The sequence below is a fragment of the Ambystoma mexicanum genome, chromosome 1q (assembly GCF_040938575.1).
Source record: "Ambystoma mexicanum isolate Mex_15411 chromosome 1q, UKY_AmexF1_1, whole genome shotgun sequence".
NCBI lineage: Eukaryota > Metazoa > Chordata > Amphibia > Caudata > Ambystomatidae > Ambystoma > Ambystoma mexicanum.
In genome coordinates, this window is record NC_090922.1 from 1,098,696,353 (window position 1) to 1,098,723,452 (window position 27,100).

General features: G+C 47.2%; 1 protein-coding gene across 9 annotated transcripts in view; it reads right to left on the bottom strand.

Annotated features, from left to right (window-relative positions):
* Window positions 1-27,100, bottom strand: part of GLMN (glomulin, FKBP associated protein) — a 1,004,137-nt gene that overhangs the window by 864,610 nt on the left and 112,427 nt on the right. For all 9 annotated transcript variants that reach the window (XM_069641799.1, XM_069641796.1, XM_069641800.1 and 6 more), the window contains exon 4: window positions 21,926-22,045. In XM_069641799.1, the coding sequence (XP_069497900.1) occupies window positions 21,926-22,045 (120 nt within the window). The remainder of the gene's footprint in view (window positions 1-21,925; window positions 22,046-27,100) is intronic.

The following is a 27,100-nucleotide window of genomic DNA, read 5'->3' on the forward strand; positions in this document are numbered from 1 at the left end:
GGTCATCCTTAGAGGTTTAGCCTTTCATAAGAAATTTAGTGGGAACACAGACCTACCCTAAAACAAAGGAAGAAGATGCCTGTGGGGAAGAATAGGCATTAGGTTGGACAAAGGAGAGTATTGAAAGATATTGGAGGTACTCTTCAAAATATCAAGGTTGACAACACAGCACTTTATTTAGCAAGAGTGGTTTTTATACCAGTTGTGAACGAGGAAGGCCAGATTTAAACTGCCTAATGAACGCTGGTATTGCACAGGGTTCACAACAATATGTTTAATGATTGCCTGAGGGGTCGCTCTTCCTGGGAGAATAAATGTCCAGTCATTTGCAGCATCACCAGGGTGGATCTGCCACATTCTTAGATTCGTTTTTTTCTTAGGGTATTGGACATTTCACTAGACAGCAATCTATTAGACTTGCCAGTTCAGCTGAGGATTTCTGCAGCCTTTGGAATTGTAAACTGCAGCTGGAAGGACTGTAGTGGTTTTGCATAAGCTCAGTAGTGTAATCTTTTGTGGCAGGGGTAGTTTCCGTCGATGTGCTCCACAAACCTCTAAGTAATGTTGGGTCTTTGCAAAGACTACTTAAATGAGAAGGATCAAACAGTTTACACCCACTTAAAGCACCCAGATTATGAATAATCTGAGTGCCAACCACTGTGCCACTTGCTGTTTAGAAATAAACAGCGAGTTTAATACTGGCTATATTGTCTTTAAAGCTATATCTCCCTTCCCTCCAACCCATACTTTCCATCCATTCGTACCTTTTGATGCTAACTGTGTGAATTTAGTCTATTATTTCACTTTTTAATATTTAGCTACTTCTTCTGTGGTTTATTGGTTAGCTTTTAAGCTTTGAGATAGAACTTCAATAGTGCATTGCTTCTGTTAGATCCCTTTATGTTGCTCTGAATTACAGCCAGTAATGTATTTCTGCCAATATTTTTTTCCTTTTCTTAAAGTAAATAAAATCTTTAAACAGAAACATCACTGGCACTCACACCATTACTATCTGCCAGTTAATGACGATGTGTTATAAATACAGTGACAAATATGGACAATTTGTCCCTTCTCCTCAAAGGGGAGACACCCCCTCTGAGGCTAGGGAGGTGAGCCAGCTCAGCAAGACCATCCCTAGGGGTCTGGGAAGGTGGGACCTCACCGAGAGTGACTCTCCTCTTGGAGAAAAGGACTCCCATTCCGATACGGAACTCCCGGACCACAGTACATTGTCTGCCTAGACGGGGACTGGAAAGATTGTTACTTCTGTTTTGAATCCACAGAATACTGAAATGTTTTTATTATCTTTGGTTTCAAGTAACGCACGATCTCGCCTGAACTCCACAGTAACAAACAGCAACACACCCCTTCCGTTTTTGATGATGTACATAAAATCATGAGAGAATCCGTGGTGGGCTTGGGGCCCGGTAACCGAAGCTGAGACCATAATGCAGCCGAGAGACCCCATCGCATAGCTATACACAAGAAGTGTATTACCTGCCGAGCTGAGACGCGGAAGGGAAGCAAACGCTCCCGAAAAGGTTAAGCCGTGGGAGGAGCAAACAGAGTGATCCAAGGCTGGGAACATCATAAGGGTTATGGGAGCCAGATAAAGCTGAATAAAGATAAAGCAAGCTTGCCAGAGGGCTTTAAAGAGCCCTGAGAAACCAAAAGACATTTATAAATCAAGCAGAAGCTACAAAGGTTACGGGAGAATGGAAAAACCCAAACACGCAGACACCGTACAGAGGGCCTGCTAAAACAAGCCTGGTAGAGGGCTGGAGGACTTTGGGTAGTGCTGAAAACAGGAAACCCAGTGAACAGCACAGGAAAAGAGCGAGAACCTGGATGGTTCAATTATTTGAAAACACAACAAGGACACGTTCAAGTCCCAAGCGGGAAAGGGTGTAGTTGTGCTAGGAAAACATTGTCTGAGGTAAAGGAAACTGTATGAAATATATTTTAAGCCTTGAAAAAGCAGCATACTGCCCTGCAGATAAGGCCGAGGACTGTGCTGCAAGAATATGATGAACTTTGAAGAAAAAGAAATCTTTTATACCTTTGCTTTGAAAGAGATCCAGAATTTGACAAACTTTTAATTCCACTGTTGGGAGAGAGAACAAAAACATTGGGCCAGGTGACTGCCAACGACAGAGGCCGTTTCTCCGGCCCCCTCCTTTTTGTTAGCTTTTTTTAAGTGGTAGGGCCAGTTAGCTGGATAGGATTTGGACTACATACTATTTCTTTATGGACTTTTGACGAGTACCATTAGTTTATTAGGCAGGGAACTTCCCTCGTAGCGGTAGGGTCAGCTAGGCATTTTCCTTTATTTTTAATAATTAACATCCTTAAAAATGTCCGTAATTAGTTAGATACCTTCTTCTGGCAAGCCACAATAATCACACCAAATGCCATTTTATGTCCAGCTGCCCACACCACACCCGTTGTTCTGCCATCAGATAGCCATGTACTTTGACCATTTGCCAAGTATTCCCATTAAAAGAACAGGTAATGATTCCAAGATGGCCGCTGACGTGTGAGGCTGTGTCTCACAGTCCTCCGTCTGGGCCCACTGAAGCAGGCCTAGGCCAACACTCTTCCATCCTTCTAGGCTTTCCGGCAAGAGTTAATCCCTCTGCGCCTTGTATTTGAAACACGTCCCAAGGCGGTGTGAAACCAGCCAGCCGCGATATACACGACGAGTGAGGGTCCCTCAAGAACAAATGTGCACTACATAACACTGGCCCAACAGTGTCTGCGCTGTCTGTGCCATCAAGGAGGGCACAGGGGGACAAACGGAAGATAAGTGAAGAACGCTAAAGCCCGATCACAATATGCCTGGAAGCCCGGGCGAGAGAAAAGTGCCCCCACACTGGAACTCAGGAAAAGGAATGGCACGCGGGAGTGGGGGCCGCAGGAGGGGTGCGAAGAGCGGATGAGTGGAGGCCCTCCCCTGCTCCTTTTACCTGAAATAAACCCATGGGTTTGTGTCCCCTGTGATCGACGTGTGGCCCTAAGGTGTCGGGTAGTGGTGTCCAGCTGATTCAAGCAATAGCGCTGGGCTGTGCGGAAGCGAGTCCCGCGGAACGGGAGGTTGTCCAAGCAGCCGCGGCTCCAGGTAGAAAGAGTGATCAGGGAAAATTACAGACGGAGCGGGTGGCTCCGGCAGCAGCAGTGAGGGACAGAGCAGCAATGTCCCTCACCCCCCCAACTAATAAACCAGACAGCCGTAGTGCAAGCATGGTGAGGGAGTCCCTAAGGGGGAGCAAGCGTGTACTATGGACACAGGGCAAGCAACACCCGCGCTATCTGCGCCATCAAGGAGGGCGCTGGGGGACAACAGAAGGAAAGCGATCAACGGCTAAGCCCACTCATATGAAGCCTGGGCGGGAGAAAAGCGCCCACCCACACTGGATCGCAGGAAAACTAGCAGCACACCGTAGGGAGGGTGCAGGAGGGGCATGAGGAGTGGAGGATAGGGAGGCCCCCCTTGGCGATGGCCAAAATCAAAAGACTGACCGCCCGCCCTGCACTTTAGAGAGACATTGCTCACCCGGAACCTCAATGGACCCAAAAACCAGCTAGTCCAGCGCCTAGGGGAAAAGGGCGCTAGGGCAGAGCACCGCCCCATATAGCTGCGGGGGACCTCCTGGTACCTCCCGCGTCCCGAGGCACTGCGGATAAAAGAACATAGTCAGCTGAAGGATCCAGTTCGAGGAGGCAGAGCTTACACTACCAAAAAGAAAACTGTCACAACTAGAGCACCTTAAGGAGGACGACGACACTGGGGGAAAAACCTACAGATGCCAGGGGCCAAAACGAAGACTGATTCGTCCAAATCCAAGGGGTCAACTGGAGAATTGCTGGAGCCAGCAGCAGGGAGAGGTACAAGAATTAGCAATCAGGAAACAGCCATGAGGTGGATCCAAGGGGGCAACCACACACAACATGGCCCTGAACAAGGATGATCTGCAAGAATGCCTCAGGGGCATGGAAGACAGATTGATGAGCTCATTTCAGGACCAATTGTTAAAAATGAAGGAAGACCTCCGTAGCTCATTGCAAGAAGTCCGGAAGGAAATTACTGACCTTGGCAGCATAGTGGACATCACCGAGAGTGGGCTGTCAGAGGTGGCAGAAGATGTCAAACAAAATAGCTACCTCTTGGAACAGGTAGCTAGGGCCACCCACAACCTAGAAATATAGGCAGAGGACTTGTAGAATCGCTCACGCAGGTCGAACATTCAAGTGAAGGACCTGAACGAGGAGATCCTAGATGCTAACCCGAGGGGCACCATCCAACAATGCTTCGGGAGCCTCCTGACAGAGATTTAACTGGAGGAGGTGAAGATTGACCGAGTACATAGGGTAGGACCCAAGAGAAGGGAGCCTGGTGCGAGACCTCGAGACGTCCTAGTGGCCCTGTCTTCCTATACGATGAAGGAAGACCTGCTGCGAGCAGCCAGGGCCCACCAGGGAATAACGATCAATGGATCACCCCTACCAAGACTTGCCATTAACCACACTGCAAAAGAGGAAGGCTATGCACCCGCTTACGAAAATCTTAATAGCAAAAAACATTGCATATAAGTGGACGTTCCCATTTGGCCTACTCTTCACGTGGGAAGGTAGGCAAACGAGAGTCACGACATACGAGGAAGGACCAGGCGAAGTCAGCAGACCCTGGGAATGGTCCGGATGCAGGGGCAGAAGAGGAGGCAGAGAAATAACTTTGAAGGGTCTGCAGACCAAATGAATGGTAAATCAGCTGACCAAAATCACCAGTAATACAGAGTCGCTGAACTTGAGTTATCATCTCTATAGGCAAATGGGTGGGCCACAATCATGAGGAGGTAAAGAAGGGCACTAGACCAAGGAGGAGGGAAGGGGCCCGGATGGAGGGGAGAGTAGGAGTTGACCATGGAATCAGTTACAGGGTGTAGTTCACCCCTGCAGGGGAAGTTCCCAGGGTTCAGCCAGGTCCAAGGCCCCAGGATAGCATCTGGGGTAGTTCTTTGGAACTCAGGCCCTGACCTGGAAAAAGGGGGGTGGGGCTGGAGATGAGGGGGAGGGGGAGAATTGGCTTTTTAGAAGTTGGGAGTCAGAGGGGTGTTAAGGTTTAAAGAAGGGGGAGAAAGGGGGGTGAGAGGAGGGGAGGGGGGGCAGACCTGCAGAATATATTCGAATGTTGGTAATATTCTAGTAATGATACGAGGAGGGTAACGCTCATTACATGAATAATGGGACTTAAAAATCCCACCATGCAATGTACAGGGATTAGATACACCAGTTAAGTGCAAAAAAGTAAAAGGGATGATTAGACGCTACCCGGCGGACATCATAATGTTCCAGGAGACGCATACAAGAAATCAGAGAGGTCTCTGCCCAGATTCCAACGCTTTACACACATACACTTAGCAAATTCTCAGGGAGAATGGCAGGAGTGTTAATAGGCTTAAGAAGCTGTCTTCAAGTGCAAGTCTTCGCTACACTAGAAGACAAGCTGGGGAGGTACTTATTTTTACAAGTGCAAACGGGGCAAAAGAGAATGACCTTGGGGACTATATACGCACCTAACGCCAACCAGGCCAGCTTCCTTCAGGAAGTTATGCTGAAACTAGAAAAGTTTGCGGAGGGGAGATCATCCTCACAGGGGACTTCGACTTGGCTTGGGACCGCTCCAGAGATAGAAGCACAGGGAGCGCTCAGGGGAGCAATCCTCCGCCCAAGGCCTTAAGGGAGGCCTTTGACAATTTAGCCCTGAAGGATGTGTGGCGTGAGATTAAGGGAGAGGAAAGTGGTTTTACGTGCTTCTCTCACGTATATCAGACATTGTCTAGGATTGATTACATCTGGGTCTCGGCGTCTCTCCAGGGAGAGATAGAAGAAGTGAAATTGGGAATAATCTCACTGTCTGACCTGCCTGACCATGCACCTCTAAAGCTAGCAATACATAGGTGGGAGCCACGTAGAGGACTGTGGGCCTGGGCATTCCCAAGAGAGATCCTGCCAGGCGAAACAGTGGTGGGTAAATTAAGAGACAGGATGGACGAGTTCTTCGCCAAGAACGAGAATAGAGAAGCGACACAAGAAGGGATATGGGAGGATTTAAAGTGGTGCTTCAGGGTGAAAATATAGCTTTACAATACCAGACACAGAAGATGTGGGAGGCCATGGACTTAGATCTTCAAACCCAGATAGCGATAGCCACACAAACATTAGCAAAAAGAAACAGGGACACTTATAGAAAGCTGAAAGACCTTAGAGCACAGCTTGAGCTACTCCGCTCACGCAAGACAGAAAGAGCCTTATTATACACCAAGCAGTGATATTATATTAATGCAAACAGGGCACACAGACTCCTGGCCAGACAGCTGAGAAGGGCATAGGCTAATCGTACCACAACGTCTTTGAAGCAGCTAGATGGGTCGATTACAACCGAGTCAGAGAAGATAATGAAGTCCTTCAAAGAATTTTACGGTTCCCTGTACAAGTCTGATAATGAAGTTCAAATTGAGGTAAAGCACTACGATGGGCAGGCTGCAAACCTCACACTGACCTACAGGGAACGACTAGAGGAGGAGATTACGAGTGAGGAAAAGGAGGCGGTGATCAAGGGTCTGCTGTAAAATAAAACTCCTGGACCAGACGGATTTCCAGCATGCTTCTACCAAATGTATTGTACTAATCTGAGCCCAAAACTAGCAAGTCTCTTCAACTCCTTTAACCAGAGAGGCATTGTGACCCCCTCAATTGCAGAGGCTAGTGCTTCCTAAACCCAATTAAGAACCAAGCTCTGTGGGTCTTACCGTCCCATTGCGTTGCTAAATCTTGACGCTAAAATCTACACAGGTATCCTAGCAGCTAGACTATCTGCTCTCCTCCTGCCTGACCTGGTAGGCACGGAAACAGTAGAAATTACCAAAGGTTCGACCTATACAAAAAGGTTGTAAATGCATGCCACCAAAGGTTCAAACACCAAATGTTCGAACCTTTGGTGGCATGCATAAACAGGGGATGCGGGAGTGTCCCTCGCAACACCGCCCTCACTACACTGTACAGTATAGTGAGCGGGTGTTGCAGGATGACACCCCCGCAGCACTACTGAGAAAAAGAAAAAGAAAAAAACAGGGGCTGCACAGTATAGTGAGCGGAGGCTGCGGGGGGGAAATACCTGCAGCTGCCCCCCCCCAAAAAAAATAAAAAGAAAGAAAAGGACCCTGCGGCACCGGTTCCCGATCATGGAAGTGAAAGGGAACTGGCGCTGCTGGGACACAAAGCGTTTTAAAAGGTAAGTAAGGTGGGGGTGTGTTGGGGTGGGGGTTTTATAGGGTTTTAAAAATTATGTTTGCATGGGAAATGTACAAACCTTTTGTGGTGCGTACATTTCTCATGCAAACTTTTCCGTCGCTGACTTTTCCGCGACGGAAAAAACACATAGATCCGTAGGCACTGAGCAATCAGGGTTCATTCGGGGGAAGACACACGTGGGACAATACAAGAAGGGTGTCCCACCTAATAGAAAAGGTCGAGCGATGTGAGGTCCGGCCGGTTCCAATGGCCCTCAATGCTGAAAAAGCGTTTGACCGGGTCGAATGACTATTCCTATTTGAGGCACTAGAACAAATGGGAGTGGCCTGAGGTTTGTACAGATGATCAAGGCCGTCTATAACAGACCCACTACGAGACTCTCCATTAACTTGCCCTTCTCCGAAACGGTGCAAATCTCACGCGACACACGACAGGGGTGGCCTCTGTCTCCGCTCCAATACACACTATATCTAGAACCACTTATACTGTCCATTAGGCAAAACCCAGCAATATAAGGGATACGATTTGGGGGAAGAGGAGCATGAAATTATAGCCTGTGCGGATGATATGTTGATGACCCTAACACATCCAGATTCTTCAATACCACCTTTACTGCAGGAGCTTTTCAATGGTGGAAAAGTGTCAGGGCTAAAAATCAACATGGCAAAATCTAAACTGTTAAACCGAGGACGAGCAGAGAGTTTCCCCATTTAAACTAGCAACTAACAGAATAGCTTACCTCGGGGTGTACCTAACTAACTCAATCTCGACCATGTACGGGGACAACTACTTGGGATACTCTAAAAAATTAAGGTTGACTTGAATAGATGGACCCTGTTACACATTTCCTGGTTGGGGAGAATAGCCTCAAAACAAATGATTGTGCTCCCTAGAGTGCTTTACCTCTTTCAATCGCTAATTTTTCCAAAACTTAAATAGAATATCAACCCAATTTATATGGCAAAAGAAACACCCCAGAGTAGCTTTGGAGACCCCGATGGCACCAAGATTGAATGGGGGATTTGACCTCCCGAACTACGAAAGATACTATGCAGTGGTCCAACTGAGAGTCCTGCGAGAGCGTCTCTCTAACGATATGTCTGAGCCATGGACTAGAATGGACCAAGCAGTAGCAGTTATCCCCCTTAGGGGGAGTGCTATGTATGAGCAAGCAGGAAAGACCCAAGAACATAGGGCTGAGTCACATTCTCTCAGTAATATGCGACACATTAATTGGACAGGGTCGAATCTTTACAATTCCATCCCCATTCACCCCAATATTTGAGAACCCGCAGTTTTCCCTGGGATTGGTGCAGGGATCCTTTGCAAGATGGAGGGCAATGGGCTGCATAAAGGTGGGTGACATGTTTGGAGGGGGGGGGTCATATCCTTCAAACAATGTAAAAAACTCTTGGGCCTGCGAGAAAAAGAAAGATTGGAATACTACCAACTAAGACACTGGCTGAAGCAACCTGATATAAGACAAGCAGGGCTAAGGGACTTGACTCCATTTGTAAAATTCATAACAACGCATGCGGCGGACAAGCATCTGATATCAGCTCTATATGGGATACTACAGGGGTGAGGCCCCACCCGTACGTGGCCTTATATGGCAAAATGGCAGAACACAATTGGGGAGGAAATACCCGAAAATCATTGGGAAACACTCTAGTAACAAATCCCGAAATTAACAAGATCTATCCAGATCAGGGAAGCATGGTATAAGACAATGGTACAATGGCACTATACTCCTGAGAGAATACACTCAATTTACCCATGGGTATCTCTGGAATGCTGAAGGGGCTGTTCAGGGAGGGGCGATTGGAGGCATACGGTGGGACTGCCCAGCCTATATGATCCTACTGATAGCGGCTTGGGTAGTAATAGCAAGGAAATGGAAACAGAAAGTGCCTCCCACAAATGTTGAGTGGCTTCGGCAAAATATGGGGCATAGTCGCGATGGAATAGATCACATACCGAATACAAGACATACCGAAAACAAGGGAACAGAGACAAGTTTTGTCAAGATTGGGAATGATATTGGATTATTTTAGGGTAGATTACATGATGCAATGGTGCCTCCAAAACCTGAAATCATTGGACATAATGTAATAACTGATTTACCTTGACACTATTAAAAACATATCACTAATGGTCTAAAATGCAGGTCTCAGACTGGGGGGAGGGGGGATTGTTTGATGCTGGAAAATACCAATAATTTTTTTTTTAAATAACAGGTAATCACCCCACTACAAGGTAATTACATTGAAATGTGCAGGTACTTACCCAACAGAAACCTACCCATAAACATATGCGTACAAGAAAATGTACACTTGGGCCACAAGTATACAAGAAAATCGCTTTCCCGAATGCTATATTTATAGAGTGGTTGACCAATCCTCTGGCTTATTTTTAAAACACCACAACCTTTGGGTTTCTGTTAGTTTTAAGCAGTGGCTTTGCTAATTGAGCTAGTTATCCCAAAACAAAATGCCTTATTGAGAGTACCCCTTTGTTAGGCAAGAATTGATGTAGTAACCCTGTGGGGGACTAAACAACCCTTGCCCTCTTGGTATTCGGTAACCTACCTATTGGTATAGGTCTGTACTACACAAGTTGGTAGTGTGCCTGAGCAGCCAGACTTATCTCAAGAGGGGTAAATGTGAGCTGTAGAGCTGTAGCATTGAAATCCACAAACACAAGTATCCAAATAACACATACACTCAAGGTTTTCTATTAAAATAATTATTTAACAGCCAATTTTAAATAAGCATTCTTTATAAAGGGCAATGTGCAACAATCAAACTACACTTCAAAATACTTTCTCAGAATGAAGGCAAAGCAAGCAGATGCTCTTTGGAGATGCTTCATACATACTTCCTACACCCTCAGGTGACCACTAACTAGGACAGTAATGGCATTTGTATATCACTTTTGCACTTTGTAAATTCTGAGGTTGGTAGAAAGGAAAGGTTAAAGGGAAAGAAAAAGGTTAACAGATTCTCAAAGCATGGGAGCACTTTTAAATCTTCCAATGAAGTCTAGATAAAAACCTTTCCCAGCATATATTAGTTAAAAACCAATGTACCACCTATGAGGGACAGTAAGAATCAAAGTACATGAAATAGAAGAGTCTTCAGGGGGCCAGGACAGCCAAAGTACATTGGGACAAAGTCTATGGAGCAGAGGCACTTCTTAGATAGCAAAGGTCTTGCCCAAAGTTAGATAGTTTGTTGTAGAAAATCACTGTTGGGCCACAAGCAGTCAAACTTGTGAAAGTTAGAGCTGAGACCAACTCTAGAAAAAGCAGCTACTGCAAGTCTCAACTGAGAAAAGCAAGCTACAGTATGCCTTAGTCAGAACAGTACTTTAGGTTAGAAGAAGAGGATCCAGCTGGCTTCTGTCTTGGTTGCAGTGCTGAAGATCCTGTGCTCCTGGGCCTCAGTCGATGGGGACAAGAGGGAGGACGTTGGGAGGACTGCTGCGCAGCAGTTCGGAGGTCGGCGGTAGCTACGGGCTCCTTAAGAGCTTCCCGCTCTGAAACACTTGTGTACGAGTGCGATAGAACTAAAATATCAATTTTCAATTCAGCACCACTTTACAGTTTCAGCACACGGTAAACAGCACTACCGCGGATCTTGGACACCGGTTGGGCTTCCTTCACTCCTGGAGTCCAGCACTCTGGTGAGGTGACTCAAGCTTGGGTCGTCCTGCTTCGGAAGGGTCCTCAGTCCTCAGGATCTTCCTGGAGCTTTTGGCCGGCTTACAGACGTTGCACTCGACTACAGATTTTTCGACCCCTGGTTCCAGCAGCAGCAAGGAAGTACAGCCAGTTGGGGAAGGTCCTCCAGCAAAGTTCGTCTCAGGGTTAGTTGGTCCCACTAACCCAAGGGAAGAAGTCGTCCCTTCTGGAGCTTCTCTTGTCGATTAGGAAAAGGAGTTTCAGCACAGCAGCATGGCTTCACTGGGCAGTTCAACGGTCCAGGAGGATGCAGCAAGCTTCTCTTCATGATTCCTTCACCGGATGTTTCTTCCAGTGGTCGACTGTCTTCAGTTCAAGAAGCCTCACCTTTTATGCAGGTTTCTCCCATTCATGCACAGCCTAGCTGTCACTCGCACAGCAGGTTGGCTGTCCTGCAAGGATAGCCAGCCAGCCAATCAGGACTGGGTGCATTCAGGTTGCCCTGGAGACCAAGGACAGTGGAGTTTCGGGCACCTCCCTCACATCCGCCCTTGCAGACACACTGGAGCCAGAGGCCGGTTTCAGTACTGAATCACGTCAAAGGTAAAACGAACAAAGGGCTTAAATCTGGTTTGGCGTGCAGAGTAAAACGCAAGAAAGACATCACAAAAAAAAATGGGGAAAAAGAAGACAGGGGCCATTTTGACACAATTGTCACCCATGGGTGCTGTACTACAGCTGAGGATTCAGCCTGCGGTAGAAAAGCACAATGGTAGGAAAATTAAACCACTGCCACCAGCCTGTAGTTCACCCAAGAAAAGGTATTTAAACCTTAAGAGAAATCTAAAGGATTTCTCTGTGACATTGCACTGAAGGTGCTGTGTGTCACCATACACATGGTAGATGCCTATGGAGTTTGTCAGACTCCAAAAACAAAGGAAACACATAATCCAAATCAAATCAAAATACATGAGAGAGTGATATAAAAGGCTCACTCTCTCCAGGGTTAAAACTAAAAAGTCCTAAAGTCCAGCAAAAGAGCCGGGGGTCTCTAAGGTTGAAAGGAATTAGCACAGAAATGAGAATTCTCCCTAACACCCTTCTTGGGGTTTAGGGTTACAGAATACGTAGAGGGTGGAAGATACATGAATCAAACCATCCATGTGTTGTGTGGGGATGGAAATCTTGTAATGCAGGTCTATAGGCCTCGCCCCCTTTCCCATTCTCAAACTCCTTAAAATTGAATTGGAGGAAGGCTTGTGAGGGGCTGTTCAGCATCTTGGGTCGCACCTGGGAGCTAAGAGCTGACTGTACAGTTTCTAATGACTTCCCTTCTCCCTACACTCCTGGAGAAGAGTGGTGCAATCAGCACCAGGACCTGATTTGCTTGCTTAGTAATACTTCATTAAGAAAGGCACTTTCCTGGTCAGGCTAACTACAATTGATGTTCCTCAGCAGCCACAGTTGTCCGACTACTATCTGACTCTGGCTACTTGTGTGAGAAGTGGCATAAGTCATAAGAGCATTAACGTGTAAAACATTTAATACTGTTGCAGGTTTTCAGAATAAACTATTGTTTTAAAGGCGTTACAGTGCGGAATGTGTTTTGAATTGCGTGGACATATTTTGTTTTAGTATGCCATTTTTAAGGGGTGGAGTAGCCCACATGCACAATCTTCATAAAGGTTCGACAGCATTTGCCAACAGCTTTTTCTGGCAATTCCCTGCTTCCTTTGTGCAATGATTTTTCTTGAGCTTTACCTCTGTTGCACTGAGGTCACAGTTGTGTATTTTGCTGGTTTATTATTAATCTCAAAAGATTTCACATCGTTCATACTTTTGTGGATTACCTGGTCTCAAATGAACCGCTAGATGAGCCATTTCTTTAGTTACACTAAAGGGGTTTTATTATCAGCATTATTTGTTTCCTTACCAGACTCTGTACATTGCACGATGCATCCCTAAAGCAGGTAGATCATCCAAAATATGCTGTAGCAGCAATCAGGTCTACACGATTTTCTAAGGATTTTCCTATTGCAGAAATCCAAACATTCAAGGGGCTGCACGTCCCTAAATTACTGTAGCACCCCTTCTCCTGCTGGTGTGCAATCTCACTTTAATTGGATTTGTCCTACAGCTTCAAGAATACTCCACTATTATACTGTTTTTCTTATTTTAACAATTGGACCTGTAGAAGAGTCCTTTTTAGGGTTTATATCAAAGAAGTGAGAATGAATTCTATGTTATGAACAAATCACATATGATTTGTCCTTTGGCGGCATGGGAGGACATTTAGGGATGATGGAGATATTGACCCTCTCAAGAAGGATTGTTGATATTTTGGCTGCTGCACAGAGCTTCATACTGATCTTCCAAATACAAGTTTTTTCATATCCCTGGACAAATAAAATGTTAATCACTGCTCATCATCTTTGCCATTTAGGTGGCGGTCCCCTGCCCTCCAGCACTGTGTGGGGCTTTGGGAGCATGCACTTCCACTCCCTGCAATTTAAACATGGTCCTCTGGATCAGGACTGGGTTACTTAAGCCTGTCCTGTCTCAAGTCCTCCATTCTGGATTGAGGAGGTAGCTTGGAGGGTGTGGCACAACGCTGGCCATCCCATTTGTCGCGAAATGGCAGCTGAGTCTCCCAGTGAATCTTCACTTTCTAAGCAAGATTTGATTAAATGACTAGATGCATTTCATGACTATCTGGTGAAAACATTTCAACAATAGTTTATGCAACTCAAGGCTGTTCTCCCAGATCTATGACAACTCAATGTGTTGGACATTTCATCGTATTTTACTGTGGCATTGTTATGGGGGGCCAGCCCCCATACCTGCTTTTATTGCTCCCCCTTTCAACCCTCTATAAAAATGCTACATTAAAATGCAGTAAACATCTACGTACGGTTTCTTTTGAAACGGCTGCGTCGAGTTTGCCAAAGCTCACAGTCTGTGGCTGAAACATGCAACAACTGGGAGAAAGAACCAATGCAAACAAAAAACCTGGTGCATGTAGCAATGAAGAATTACTTCCATGATATTCCTTGACAAGTGAAATGCTAGTGTTTAGATATTCTGAATATGTGCGGGTCCATTTCAGAATCTTACAAGCTTAAGCTTTGTTTCACAGAAAAGTACAGTAGTATTCTAAGAGACGGTTGCTTCAGTACACAGTAGGCGTTATCACGGCCATGCTTGCTTGCTTTAGTGTCTAAAGAGAAGAACAAGTTACTTTCTTACCTGGTAACGTTCTTTCGATGGGATGGTCCGACGACGTATTCCATATATATGACAGGTAATGTCCACAGCTGTGCTGCTTCGGGAAATCTTTGGCGTCTGCGTCCTGCGTCGTTGACGTCCATGCGCCGTCCCCGAGGACCTCCTCCGACGGCCGACGTCACCCGATGTGATAAGTAGGACGCACGACGCCCATAGCCTCAGTTATAGTTTTTTCCCAGAACGTGTGCCACCAGTTTTCTGCCAGTCAGATACACAAGGCCTTGCGGAACGCAAGCTGCAATCGCAAAAGAAATTCTGCAGCGGGGAAGGCAGGGAGGGAGCGATATGGAATACGTCGTCGGACCATCCCATCGAAAGAACGTTACCAGGTAAGAAAGTAACTTGTTCTTCGAGGGGATTGGGTCCTCTGACGTATTCCATATCTATGACAGACTCCCAAAGCAGTACCAAGCAAGGAGGTGGGAAAGAATTTAGAATACAAATTTAGCATGCCCAATCAAATTGCGGAATAGAGAACTGCTTTACCAAAGGCCAGATCTTGTAGTGACGTACAAAAGTATGTACTGAAGCCCAGGTGGCTGCATCACAGATGTGACGAATAGGAAATCCCCTCTGCAGGGCAGTAGACGCAGCCACTCCCCTGGTAGAATGGGCCCGCAAGCCAGCCGGAGGGTCCTTACCCGCCAAGCGGTAACACTCGGAGATAGCTAAAATAATCCAACAAGACAAAGTCTGTTTCGTCACAGATTGTCCCAAATGCTTTCCAGCGTAACCAATGAAAAGTTGATCGTCCACTCTGACCCGGGACATGCGCGAAATATAAAAACTCAACACTCTCCGAGGATCAAGCCTATGGAGCCTCTCCTCTTCCTTACCAGGATGTGGAGGAGGATAGACGCCGGAAGAACAACCTTCTGGCTCAAATGAAATTCCAAAACCCCCTTCGGAAGAAAAGAAGGACGAACTCTAAGGACAACCCTGTCCTTATGAAACACAGTGAAGGGTGGCTTAACTGAAAGTGCCTGTAACTCACTCACTCTGCGAGCGGAAGTAACCGCAACCAAAAACACAGTTTTCAGAGTTAACAGCCTCAAAGGGCAAGAATGTAAAGGTTCAAACGGAGAACCCATAAGAAACTTAAGAACAAGGTTCAAATCCCAACCTGGCACCAGAAAAGGTGACAGAGGGAACACATTAGTGAGCCCTTTCAAAAACTGCGAAATTAAAGGAATCTTAAAATAGGAACACTCTTCAGACGAGCGCTTAAATATGGACAGCGCCGCCAGGTAACCTTTAATGGTCCCCACTTGCAAGCCCCTGTGGGCCAAAGAAAGCAAAAAAGACAGAACCATGGGAATGTCACATTCTGAACTCGCAGAACTGTCTCCAACGGCAACGGTACGAGACTTTGTTGCCGGCTGCCTGGCCGAGAGCAAAACCTCCATCACGTCTTCAGGGAGGTCCCAATCCTTATACCTCAACCTTTCAGAAGCCAAGCGTGAAGATTGAGGGATCTGACCTCTGGATGGAGAACCTGACCCCCCTCCCGTGAGAGCAGATCGTCTCGGTAGGGAAGACACGTAGAGGGCAGATGGACAAGTCTAGAAGGTCCGGGTACCACGTCCTCCGGGCCCATGCCGGAGCAATGAGGATCATCCGGGAACCGAACCTCCGCAACCTCCGCAGCACTTGCGGGATGACGGGGACTGGAGGAAACGCGTACAGCAGTGGGAATGACCACTCCACCACGAACGCATCTCCTAAGGCTCCTTTTGGAGGAAATTCCCGCAAGCAAAACTCGCACTTGCGGTTGACACTGGAGGCGAAGAGATCCACTTGAGGGGTCCCCCAAAGGGCGAAGATCTCCAGGAGAATCTCCTGAGCCAGCTCCCACTCATGAGAGATCGTGCTCTGCCTGCTCAGCGCGTCCGCCGTCTCGTTGTCGTCTCCGGCCAGATGAACTGCCGAGATCGAAACTTCCTGCTGGATGGCCCAGAACTCGAGCTGCATCGCCTCTCTGCACAGCGGAAGTGACCCTGCCCCCCCCTTTTTGTTGAGGTAGTGCATGGCCACCGTGTTGTCCGTTAGAATCAGGACACTCTTTCCGCGCACAGTCGGCAGAAAAGCCTTCAGGGCTAGCCTGACGGCCCTCAGCTCCAACAGATTGATATGGAGTCTGGACTCCGACGGAGACCAATGACCGCTGGCTGTCAACTCGTTGGCATGAGCTCCCCATCCCGTGAGGGATGCGTCCGTCACGATCGTCACCTCCGGCCAGGGCAGCCAAAATGGGGCCCCCTTCATCAGATTGCCCTCGACGGCCCACCGCAGAAGGTCCCGGGCTACCGAGGATGGCACCTGAACAGGGTCCGACAGCCTGCCTGAGGACTGAGACCACTGGAGCTTGAGTGCCCACTACAAAGATCTCATCCGCAGATGAGCCTCTGGCACCAGAAGAATGCAGGATGCCATGAGGCCGAGCAGTCTCAAGAACTCGGAAGCTGGGAGATCCTGGGCAAATTGAAACTTGTCCACAATCTGCTGAACTTGAAGAGCCCTCCCCTGAGGAGGAAAACACTGCCCCAGGGAAGTGTCGAGCACTGCTCCGATGTACTGGAGCCGCTGCGTTGGTGTCAAATGGGACTTCTTTAAATTGAGGGAGAAGCCCAGCCTGTGAAGGGAGTAGCAGGTGACGGACAGATGATCCAGGACTTGCTCGGGAGAGCTTCCCCTGATCAACCAATCGTCCAGGTAGGGGTAGACGTGAATCCCCCCTTTCCTGAGATGCGCTGCCCCACCACCATGAGCTTGGTGAAAACCCTTGGGGCGGAGGTCAATCCGAACGGCAGGACCCGAAACTGAAAGTGCGAGTCGCCAACCGCGAACCTCAGGTACTTCTTGTGCTTGGGATGGTTCGGCTCATGGAAGTAAGCATCCTTGAGGTCGAGAGACACCAACCAGTCCTGAAGTTAAAGGGCCTGGAGGACTTTAGAAAGAGTCACCATCTTGAACTTGTCCTTCCTGAGGAGTTTGTTCAAACCACGCAAGTCCATGATGGGTCTCAATCCCCCCCGTCTTTCTTCGAAATCAAAAAATAAGGGGCATACCATCCCTTGTTCCTCTCCGCTACAGGCACCAGTTCTATGGCGCCTTTCTCCAGCAGGGCTTGAATTTCCTGCGCAAGGAGCGGATCCGGACACTTCAAAGAGAGGTTCACTGGTGGATTGTCATGAGGCCTCTGCCGAAAAGGAGACAGTAGCCGTGGGTTATGATCTCCAGAACCCACACATCCGAAGTAATGGCTTGCCACTCTACAAGATGCTGCGCCAGCCTTCCCCCAACCGGCGAACCATGGGACCTGGCCTCATGACTGAGTGGTAACGGCTGCGGCGTTGCCTGAGGGCAAGGAGGCAACTGCCCGAGCGGCCTTGGCACCTCGAGTACCTTTGCTTCCACCTCTGGCACTCTTACGATGGCCTCTTTGACTGCTAGCTCCTCTCGCTTTACTGAAGGACGAGTAATAGCGAAAGGAACCTCCCCTCCATTGTTGTCCCCTAGGACGAAAAGACGGAGGTTGGCGAACTGCAGCGCCCAACGACTTCGCTGCAGCTTTGGAGGTCTGCAACCTCTCAAGGCTCTCGTCAGCCTTGCTGCCAAAAAGGTGTTCACCATCAAAAGGCATGTTAAGGAGCCGGGACTGCACATCAGGAGCGAACCCAGACTTCCGCAACCACGCAAACCTGCGCATTACGGTGCTCGTCGCCATGGACCGGCTGACACAATCCACCAAGTCCAAACCCGACTGAACGGCCTCACACATGGCATCCTTGCCATCCTGGACCATAGCAAGGAAACCATCCCGTTCGTCCCCTTCGGGAATATGATCAGCCGCTAATGCAACACAGTTCCACAGAGTGTGTGTGAAACGAGACAAGGCACATATGGAGTTGGCCGCCTGAAGCGCCATACCCCCCGAAGAAAAAACTTTCTTCGCCCAGCCGTCAAAACGTTTGTCGTCCCTATCCGGAGGGATGGTAGGATACGATGCCTGCTTTGCCGGGGCCGTAGCCGCCTGCACCACCAAACTCTCCGGGGTGGGGTGCCTAGACAAGTAGCAGGGGTCGCTACTGGCTGGACGGTATTTTCGCGACAAAGACTTGCCCACTGCCGGGAGACTCTCCAGAGCAGTCCAAGCCGCCGCCACCCTTCTCTGCAGAGCCATATGAAAAGGCAAAACCGGGTCAGTGGGTGGACCGAGATCAAGGATGTCCGTGAAATCATCCTGAACGAACTCCACTGGGGGAGCTGACCAACCCAAGTACTCGGTAACCCGAGACATAAGGCGCCGATATGAAGAATCGGCATCAGTGCCAGGCTCTGGCCTACAAAACTCCACCTACGGAGAGGTGTCCAGTCCACTGGCATCATGCAGCGACTGCCGCAGGTCATCAAACTGACTATGGCCCGAGATAAGTTCATCCGGAACCGTAACCGGAACCAAGCCGCCATCAGAGCCTTCATCACCTTCTGAAATGTACTCCAGGTGGGGAGAGGAAGACCTCTGGGGACCAAAGCAGTGCCTGACCTTAGCCAGAGCCTTTCTAGGTGCAAACCCTGTGCCACGGGGCCCCTCCGACACCACCGCCTCAAAAGGCGTCGAGGGCGCCGAACGAGTCGGCGCCGGCGTCGACAGAAAAGGCGTCGATGTCAGCTGCAGCGCCGCCAGCATCGGCGGCGTCGACACAGGCCTCGAAGCCAGAGCTCCGAGCGTGTCTCTCGGCGACCTAGGCGCGGACGGCGTCGACGACCCCCTCGGAGGTGCAGCCTCGAGAGAAATCGTCAACGACCTCGGCGCCTTAGGCGTTGACGTCTTCTTCGAAGACGGCACAGGATCACGCGGTCTTGAGCGTGTCGAGGACCGGGACCTGGAACGGGCATGGCGAGAACGGCTACCCTTGTCCGAGCGGGACCTCTCCCGCGAGCCGTGCCGACCACCCGAGCCCGAAGGCGTACGAGCGGTGTCTCTCGACCGGTGCCGACCGACCCCACTCGGAGGCGCGGACGGACCGGTGCCCTGCGATTCAAGAATCGCTAGCATCTGCTTCCCGAAGGAAGCCCATTCCTCCGGTGTCGCTTGCATGGAGGGATAAGCGACCCTCCGACGGGCGGAGTCCTCAGAAGAGGACGGGGAAGGCGACCTATGCCAGCGCTTCCGGGAATGCCTCGAAGAGGCGGAGGAGTGGCGAGACCGACTCCTGGAAGGAGACCCACTGGACTTCCGACGATGACACGGAGAGTCGCCCCTCGAGTCATCCGTCGAAAGCCCCGCAGACCTCGACTTCCGGGGCTTAGACACCCGGCCTACCGACAGCTTCATCTTGCGTTCCCGCAAGGCCTTTGCCGTGAGCGACTGGCAGTCGACACAGTCGTCCGTATCGTGGGCCTCCCCGAGGCACCAGAGGCAGGCGTCGTGCGAGTCCGTGACCGACATCTTGGACCCACAGTCCCCGCATTTCTTGAAGCCCGGACGCGGGGTGGAAGATGCAGAAGCCATCGTCACGAAAAGGTCTTCACAACAAACCGAAGAGGTTCAACGAACCGAGAATTGAAAACAGCAAACTCCAACGAGTCGAGGCGTACCGAGATTAACGAAGCGAACACGTTCGCGGAAAAAACGGAACTGAGGCTATGGGCGTTGTGCGTCCTACTTATCACATCGGGTGACGTCGGCCGTCGGAGGAGGTCCTCGGGGACGGCGCATCAACGTCATTGACGCAGGACGCCGACGCCAAAGATTTTCCGAAGCAGCACAGCTGTGGACATTACCTGTCATAGATATGGAATACGTCGGAGGACCCAATCCCCTCGAAGAGCTCCTTTCATGGTCTACTAAAGTTGGACTTATTGTGGCCACTGCTGCAGTGACACAGATGCATTGGAGCTAGTCCACTGCTCGAAAGGTATGCATGAACCCCTCTGTGGTCTGCCCTTGCATGAGCAACACCGTTTCTCAGTTGGTTTTGATTATTTTTCTAAATCCCGTTTTATTCCTTAGCAGGACCTCTTTGTAGTTTAGTCACATATTTTTGTTTTAAAGTGCTGAATTTAGGTCAGACTTTTTTTTTTTACAGGACTACAATCCATCAGTTTGACGATTCATGCTTTGCTAACAAGGATATTGGGACCGGCAACTACAGGCAGGTTGATAAACCTTGCTTTGCGCGATATCTCCCTTACTGCATTTCATGTTTAATGACAGGTTTTCAATTTTCTGTCTTTGTTTCATGACCCATTTTGACTGTCTCGGTGGCAAAGGTTCAATGGATTTTTAGATAACCCAGCCTTGTATAGGAAGCACAATTACCTCTCCAACACTGGTGGCCCTTTCTTCAGAGCTCGTACAACAGGTCCCTAAATGAATTTCTACTATTCGCATGTTTATTGTACATTTGTGCGAAATGTAAATCGTAAAACAGAAGCACAATTCGATGAGGTTAAATACCTGTGCAGTGATGGTTTTGATTTGTGGCACAACCAATCACTGGCTAGGATGAACAAATGGTCTATGCCACTGCATTCAAGTTATAGTGACTCAGTCTCGTGCACCCCGCCCATTTCCCTGACTCTTGATCCTTTGGTCCGGGGCCTGCATAAGGGGAGCCCAGAATAAATCAGAAAGAAAGTAAAAAGGAAGAGAATGATGTCGTGCCTCCCTTCCACTTATTTCAGTGGGAAAGAGGCAACATGCTTGTGTGCCGACAGCCATGGATTCAGGGTGGCTTTCGCACCATATCACTATTTTTGCAGAGCCAAACAGCAGTACATCTCCATGAGCAAAACTCTACCTGCGGCAATATTTTGCATCTTTGCTGGATATGCTAGCAAAAAGAAAACAAAAAAGGATTTGACGATCCCTTAAATATGTATCTTACTTATTTTGTTTCAAATAGATCACTGCAGTGTTTTTGGAATCCAAACACCTGAAAAACAATTGGTGGACAAAAAGGGTCGCACAGTTTTGTCATGACCACTTTTACACATTAATAGATAAGCAGAACAAATGTCAATGAGGAGAAAAAGATGAACATGCCAGAGGCAGACTTGTGAATGCTTTTTGAACGAGATTATTAACCGTTATGTGAGGTTATGTTTGGGTAATTTGTATAGCACCCTATCACCTGGAGGTATTCTGGCGCTCACAGGGAGAATATAGAAAAGGCAGAGAACCACAGAGAGGGAGTTGAAAAGCCACAGCAGATCAGTGAGGAAAGAGGCAAGTTTAAAGCAATTTCCTGAAATGGAGGAAATTCTTGGTTAATCTGAGGGAGAGAGTTCCAGAAGGGGGAGGGGCAGCCACCGAAAAAGCTGGCCCGCCCACTGTGACCTTCTTAAATCGAGGGACCACCGGAAGACCAAGATTTGCCGAGCGAAGGGCCCTTGTGGCAGCAGAGGCCGAAATCTTTCCCTGGAGGAAGGCTGCTCACTGCTTATGCAGTGCACAGTGTCGGACAAAGAGATCTTAACTTAATATGCCACTGAACGGCCAGCCAGTGGAGCTGGGTTACATAAATTCAGAGCCCGATGCAAAGAATTGTGAATGCACCATGTCCGATTGCGATAGGTTACTTTAACAATAGTAATGCTCAACGTGTACCAGCCATAATGAATGCAAATGCACAAAATTACCTGCACCATTTGGTCTATTATTTTCAGGCACTCTTTACGTTTTTCTTTGTCATGTTCATGAGAGCGAAAGCATCGAATGACAGGACTGACGAGATTCCAGCCCATGCTTTTGAAAATAACCTGCAAACGAAATGCACAAAGAACAAAAAACACATGATTAAATTGCAAACTTTTAACAAATCTAGAAGGAGAAAGTGTTCGGCCTTAGATAACACATATGCACAAGAACATGTGACGGAATACAAATGCAATCCGTGCAATCATCACCACCACATTCCATGTTGTACAGAAAGGCCTTATCAGTATGCCTTTTCTTTGTTAATGTAAAGACTTAAAATGTTTCATAGACTTACACCCACAAAGCTCAATGTGATTTTTATAAAAAATATCATTAGGATTGTGTGTAGATATAATACATAAATCAGAATAGATCTGTTTATCCACTGCCAAAACCATCTCCACAATGGACAGTATACATTCCAACACCAAATGTGCAACAGCATCCAAGTGGAATAATCAAAAGTTAAGCAGTTTAATCCATGGCCATAAAAATCCTATCCAATCTATTGTATTCCTTCCTTGTAGGACACTACATGGAAACAAAATCATAACGGCCAGCGTCTTAGCAGTACACCCCCAAGTTAAATCTAACAGAAGAATCAACGTGTTCATCACTTACCTTGAAACTAGGAGAAAAGGAAGGAAAAGAGCTTAAGCAGAAACACAGATCAAGCAGAAATGACTTACTTGCGAGGCACTCTGGCGGTCCCTGGTCGGCATTTAGTTAGTCCATAAAGTACCTCATGAAGCTAGTTCGCCTGAACATGTAGACCATTTCCTTATTGAACACAGTTCTTGTCAAGCTGGCAAGCTGATAGCACGCAAAGTTCAATCGATTTTTTTCTCAGCTCTTGAATCTCCTTTTTCCATATTACGTCTCAGTTCAATCTCCTTTTTTAAGACTGAAACTGCAGTACCCACCTTTCCCACCTCCGATGTTTAGGTCTAAACTACTTAGGTTCACATGAACAGATCTCAAAATATGTGGGCAACTCTGGGATGAGGGGATAATCAAGCCTTGACTAGGGTCATCCATGCCACTGTAGCAAGGCTCCTGGCAACTTCCTTGCAGCACCCCCACCACCAACCATGCATGTGTAGCCCCTGTGGAGCAACGGTGTGCGCCAGGGATGCACTGCCCTTCGAACAGGAGCAAAACAAATTTTGGGAGTGGGAGAACCCCCACACCACCATTCAAAACATTAAAAAAGTATTATTTCCCAATTGAAGCCCACTGAGACCACATACAGAAAACATTTCAACAGATTCCATTGCAGTGAGTGGGGGGTGGGGAGAGAGGGAAGAGGGTCATGGGTAAGGGCACTGTGGGGGGATGGCAGCTATCACCAATCACAGAGCAGTGTCTTGGGTGAACCTCAAACATTAACAAGCCGATCTGCCCAACAATATGGAAAAACCTCAAATTACCCGCAATTTGGTTGGTTAACATTTTCCTCCAACTAGTTTGCCCAAGACTAGCCTTCATCACTATTGTCATGGCCATTCCTTGGTCTAGACTGTAGAGATGGAGCCAAGTACCCCCACCCCAACCACCTCGAGTCATATTGCCTATATGTTGGGAACCAGAGCATGAGACACGAGCAAAACCATTTAACATACAGGTATTTTACTGGTATTAAACAGATTTCTGATCTCGGGAAGGATGGTCTATGGTTGACTCCGAATGAGATGAGAGAGAGATGGGACTTTGGTAACTTATCAGATTCTGCTTATAGGCCTCTGAAGAGATCTGTAGGTGAAGTTGACTGGTCAAACACTCTGGATCTGAAAATCTTTCTTGCTAATTCTAATGGAAAGGGGGTGGTCTGGCTAGTACAATTTATAAGTTGATTGTGTCACATTATCAAGGTAATGACAAACTACGGGAGGTTTGGAGTGAGAGGATTGGCTTTGAGATCGATCCTGGATGCTGGCAGAATATATGTAGAAACGTTTCCTTGTGCTCGCTGAACTTAGGTGAAAGGTCTCAGCAAATTAAAATGTTCAATTGCATATTCTTACACAAAAGAGGACTGACGGACAGTGAGGAGTGTTGGGGATGTGTACAGGATGTTGGGTCTTTGGAACACATGCTGTGGAGCTGTATACGGATCAGAGGTTTTTGGAATGAGATTTGTGATGTATGTGACAAGATTACCGGTGGGGGGCGGGGGGTATACCCTGGATTTCAAGACTGTGATCCTAGGTGATGATTCTGGGTTATCTGATCTCTGCCCTGCCCTTAAAAAATGTTTTTTTAGGGGTGCCATTGTGGGCAAAAGATTAGTACTTTGAGGTTGGAAAAGCCAAATCCCCCCATCTTTTGAAGATTGGGTCCAGGAGATGCACTTGTCTTTCAAGAACTGAAAAAATGTTTTATAAATTGAAACGCAAAATGCCCTTGTATGATAGGATCTGGAATAAGTTTAATGACTCCTTTTAAGGTGTTTTTATTTTATTTATTTTTTTCCTTTCTCAAATTGGCTTTGCAGTTTTCACTGCATTTGTAGTGTTTTCGATGTGTTATTTGTAATTGCTATGCACAGTTTGTTTTACTCTTGCTTATGTTTATAATTGTAAATAAATAAATAAATCATTTTATGAGACAATATGATGGCCATTTGAATGAAATCCCAGAAGAAACAGGACAGCTGAATGGAAGAGAAGAATGGTGACGTCACCGTCACACGAAGCAAAATTGATGTACATAGAAGAGATGCAGAGACGAGAGAATGAGGATATTCTATAAGGCATCAAGGAAGTATTCAAGATAAGTGACATCTTGGGATCAAGATGAAGAAACCTATGCTACAGAACTGATGAAGATATCAAACATGCAAAGAAACGCAAGCAGACAAAGTATGCTTTAGACTAGCTGTGTAGCGAATAGATTGCGGCCTGCACCAATGTATACATATATATGAGTCAGTAAAGAATGGTTATTTCCACTATGTATTATAGCAGTGCTGGACAAGAAAGGAAGGCCTTTTCAGTGTGTCACAGTTATAAAAGAAATTGAATTAACAGGAGTGAAATTCAGATAGGCGAGGCTGGATAAGCCAAGAAGCCAAGGTCGTATCAGGCTGGGGTGAGCAGACATTGGATACAAATTGTGTGAAAGAACGAAACTCCTGTTCAGAAGATATGGACAAAAATAAGGAAGACGTCAGAGGTGTATTATAAAATAGTATTTTAAATGCAATAGAGCTCGATTTTGTAGTCTTGAGTCACGTAGAACGATGAAGTTGGACGAACAGGACGACCACACCTACGCATGAGTGCAGAGTGTGCCTTCACTCCCCTGAATTCTCCAGAGCAAAGAACACTCCCAAGGAGAAGTTCAAAGTCCTAATAAGTACTGTTGGAAGTTAGAGTCCCAACCAATGGTAGGGGGCTGGGTGATTAAGGGCCCTATAGTTTGTGTAATCAATGGGACATTGTGTATTTAGTGACGTTCATAGTGACCTGTCGAGGGGAGGGCTTAGTTGCCCCACCATATGTTAAGAAGCCTATCACTTTCTTAGACTAGTATGGATCGTATACTTAGATGTTCCCTTAGACCCAATCACAATAGCCACTAGGTTTTTGAAGTTTGCCACGTAGAAGGACGTTAGTAGATACGTGGGTTGACGTCATCAATGATGATGATTTTTTAAATAAAAGTACGCTTTTTTAAAGATGCATTGAGAAACTATGCGCTGAAACGTCAGTTGATGTCCATTGTACTCCCTGTTTTAGATAATTGATATTAAAAGTTATCTTTTTGCCAACTACCTGAGTCGTTTCGATTATTGATGTTTGAGTCACTTCTGCAGCCCCACTCATCTCAAGGGTATTACTACCTCTTCTTAAAGGGCTGGAGTCTCCCAGTTCACGTGGTAGCAAAAGTGATGGTTAAAAATCCATCGAAACGATAGGCTTTGGGGTCCCGGAAATATCGCACAACCTCTGCCATTCGGCTGAAAGGACGTGACGCTCCCTGTAGATAGCGGAACCATTTCTAATTATCAGGCTTGTAAGCAAGGGTGAGACTGGTCCCCTGGTTTCAGACAGAATCCCCTCCCGGCGTCTACAGGAAGCTGAACAAGCAAAGTTGAAGCGGCCGATAAAGAGGCGGACGATCCCGAGAGTCGGAAGTCGAATAAGCGAATGGTGAGTAAACTGAGTGAGGTGGCAAGATTGTGAATGGGCAGTGAGTGGAGAAAGTGATAAGGGGAAAAACGAGTAACGGGGAGAGGTTGGGGTAAAATAACTTGAGAACAATGAGCGTTGAATATTAGGTAATTGACTTGAGGAGAGGCTAAGCAATTGAGATATTAGGTAATTGACTTGAGGAGAGGCCAAGCAATTACAAGACATCGTGAGGAACGGTGCCATGATAAAGAGTACGCCCAGTGTCCTGCGTTGTAAAGACATAACAGAAGGAACCGTTTCTAGAGCCCTATTTGCGGGTGATGTAGGCGACAAACCTGGTTAAAGACAAGTTTAAAGAGAACGGTTCACATCCCAATCAGGGTATTTTTAGGGGTAGGATAAGTCTTGAGGATAAAGACTGAGATGTATGTGGCCAGTCGAGTATGTCTGTTTATCTGTTTGTTTTATGTGGCTGAATATGGTGAAAAAACAAGAGAGGAACTGATAGACTTGAAAAGGAAAACACCAGATTTAAGAATTATTTATTTATTGAAGTTGAATTGATGGTATTTAGTGAAAAAATAGATTAAAGTAAAAAACGTGATATAGAGGGTTTGAAGCCTGCGACGATTGGTGCATGCTCATATTGTTGTTTTTCTCAAATGTATTTTTGAAATTTGCAAAGAGTAAAGGTGAGTATTGACAGTCAAGTGTGACGAGTCAAAATGGAGGATATTACTCCACTTATGCATCTCTGTAAATAGTTGCCGAAACACACCCCCAAACTTGAGCAGTGCAGTGCAGAATGGGTTATGGGCATGGCAGATAAAATGTTCATGCCATGGCCACAAGGGGGATCACTATCGAAGGCAGTTTTGCAGCAGATGACAACATATTTGCATGCAGCAAACACGGGATAAAAGTTAGATAAACAATTAGCGAGCTTAGAGCTCTGGAAAATGTACCAGGAGGAAAGAGAGG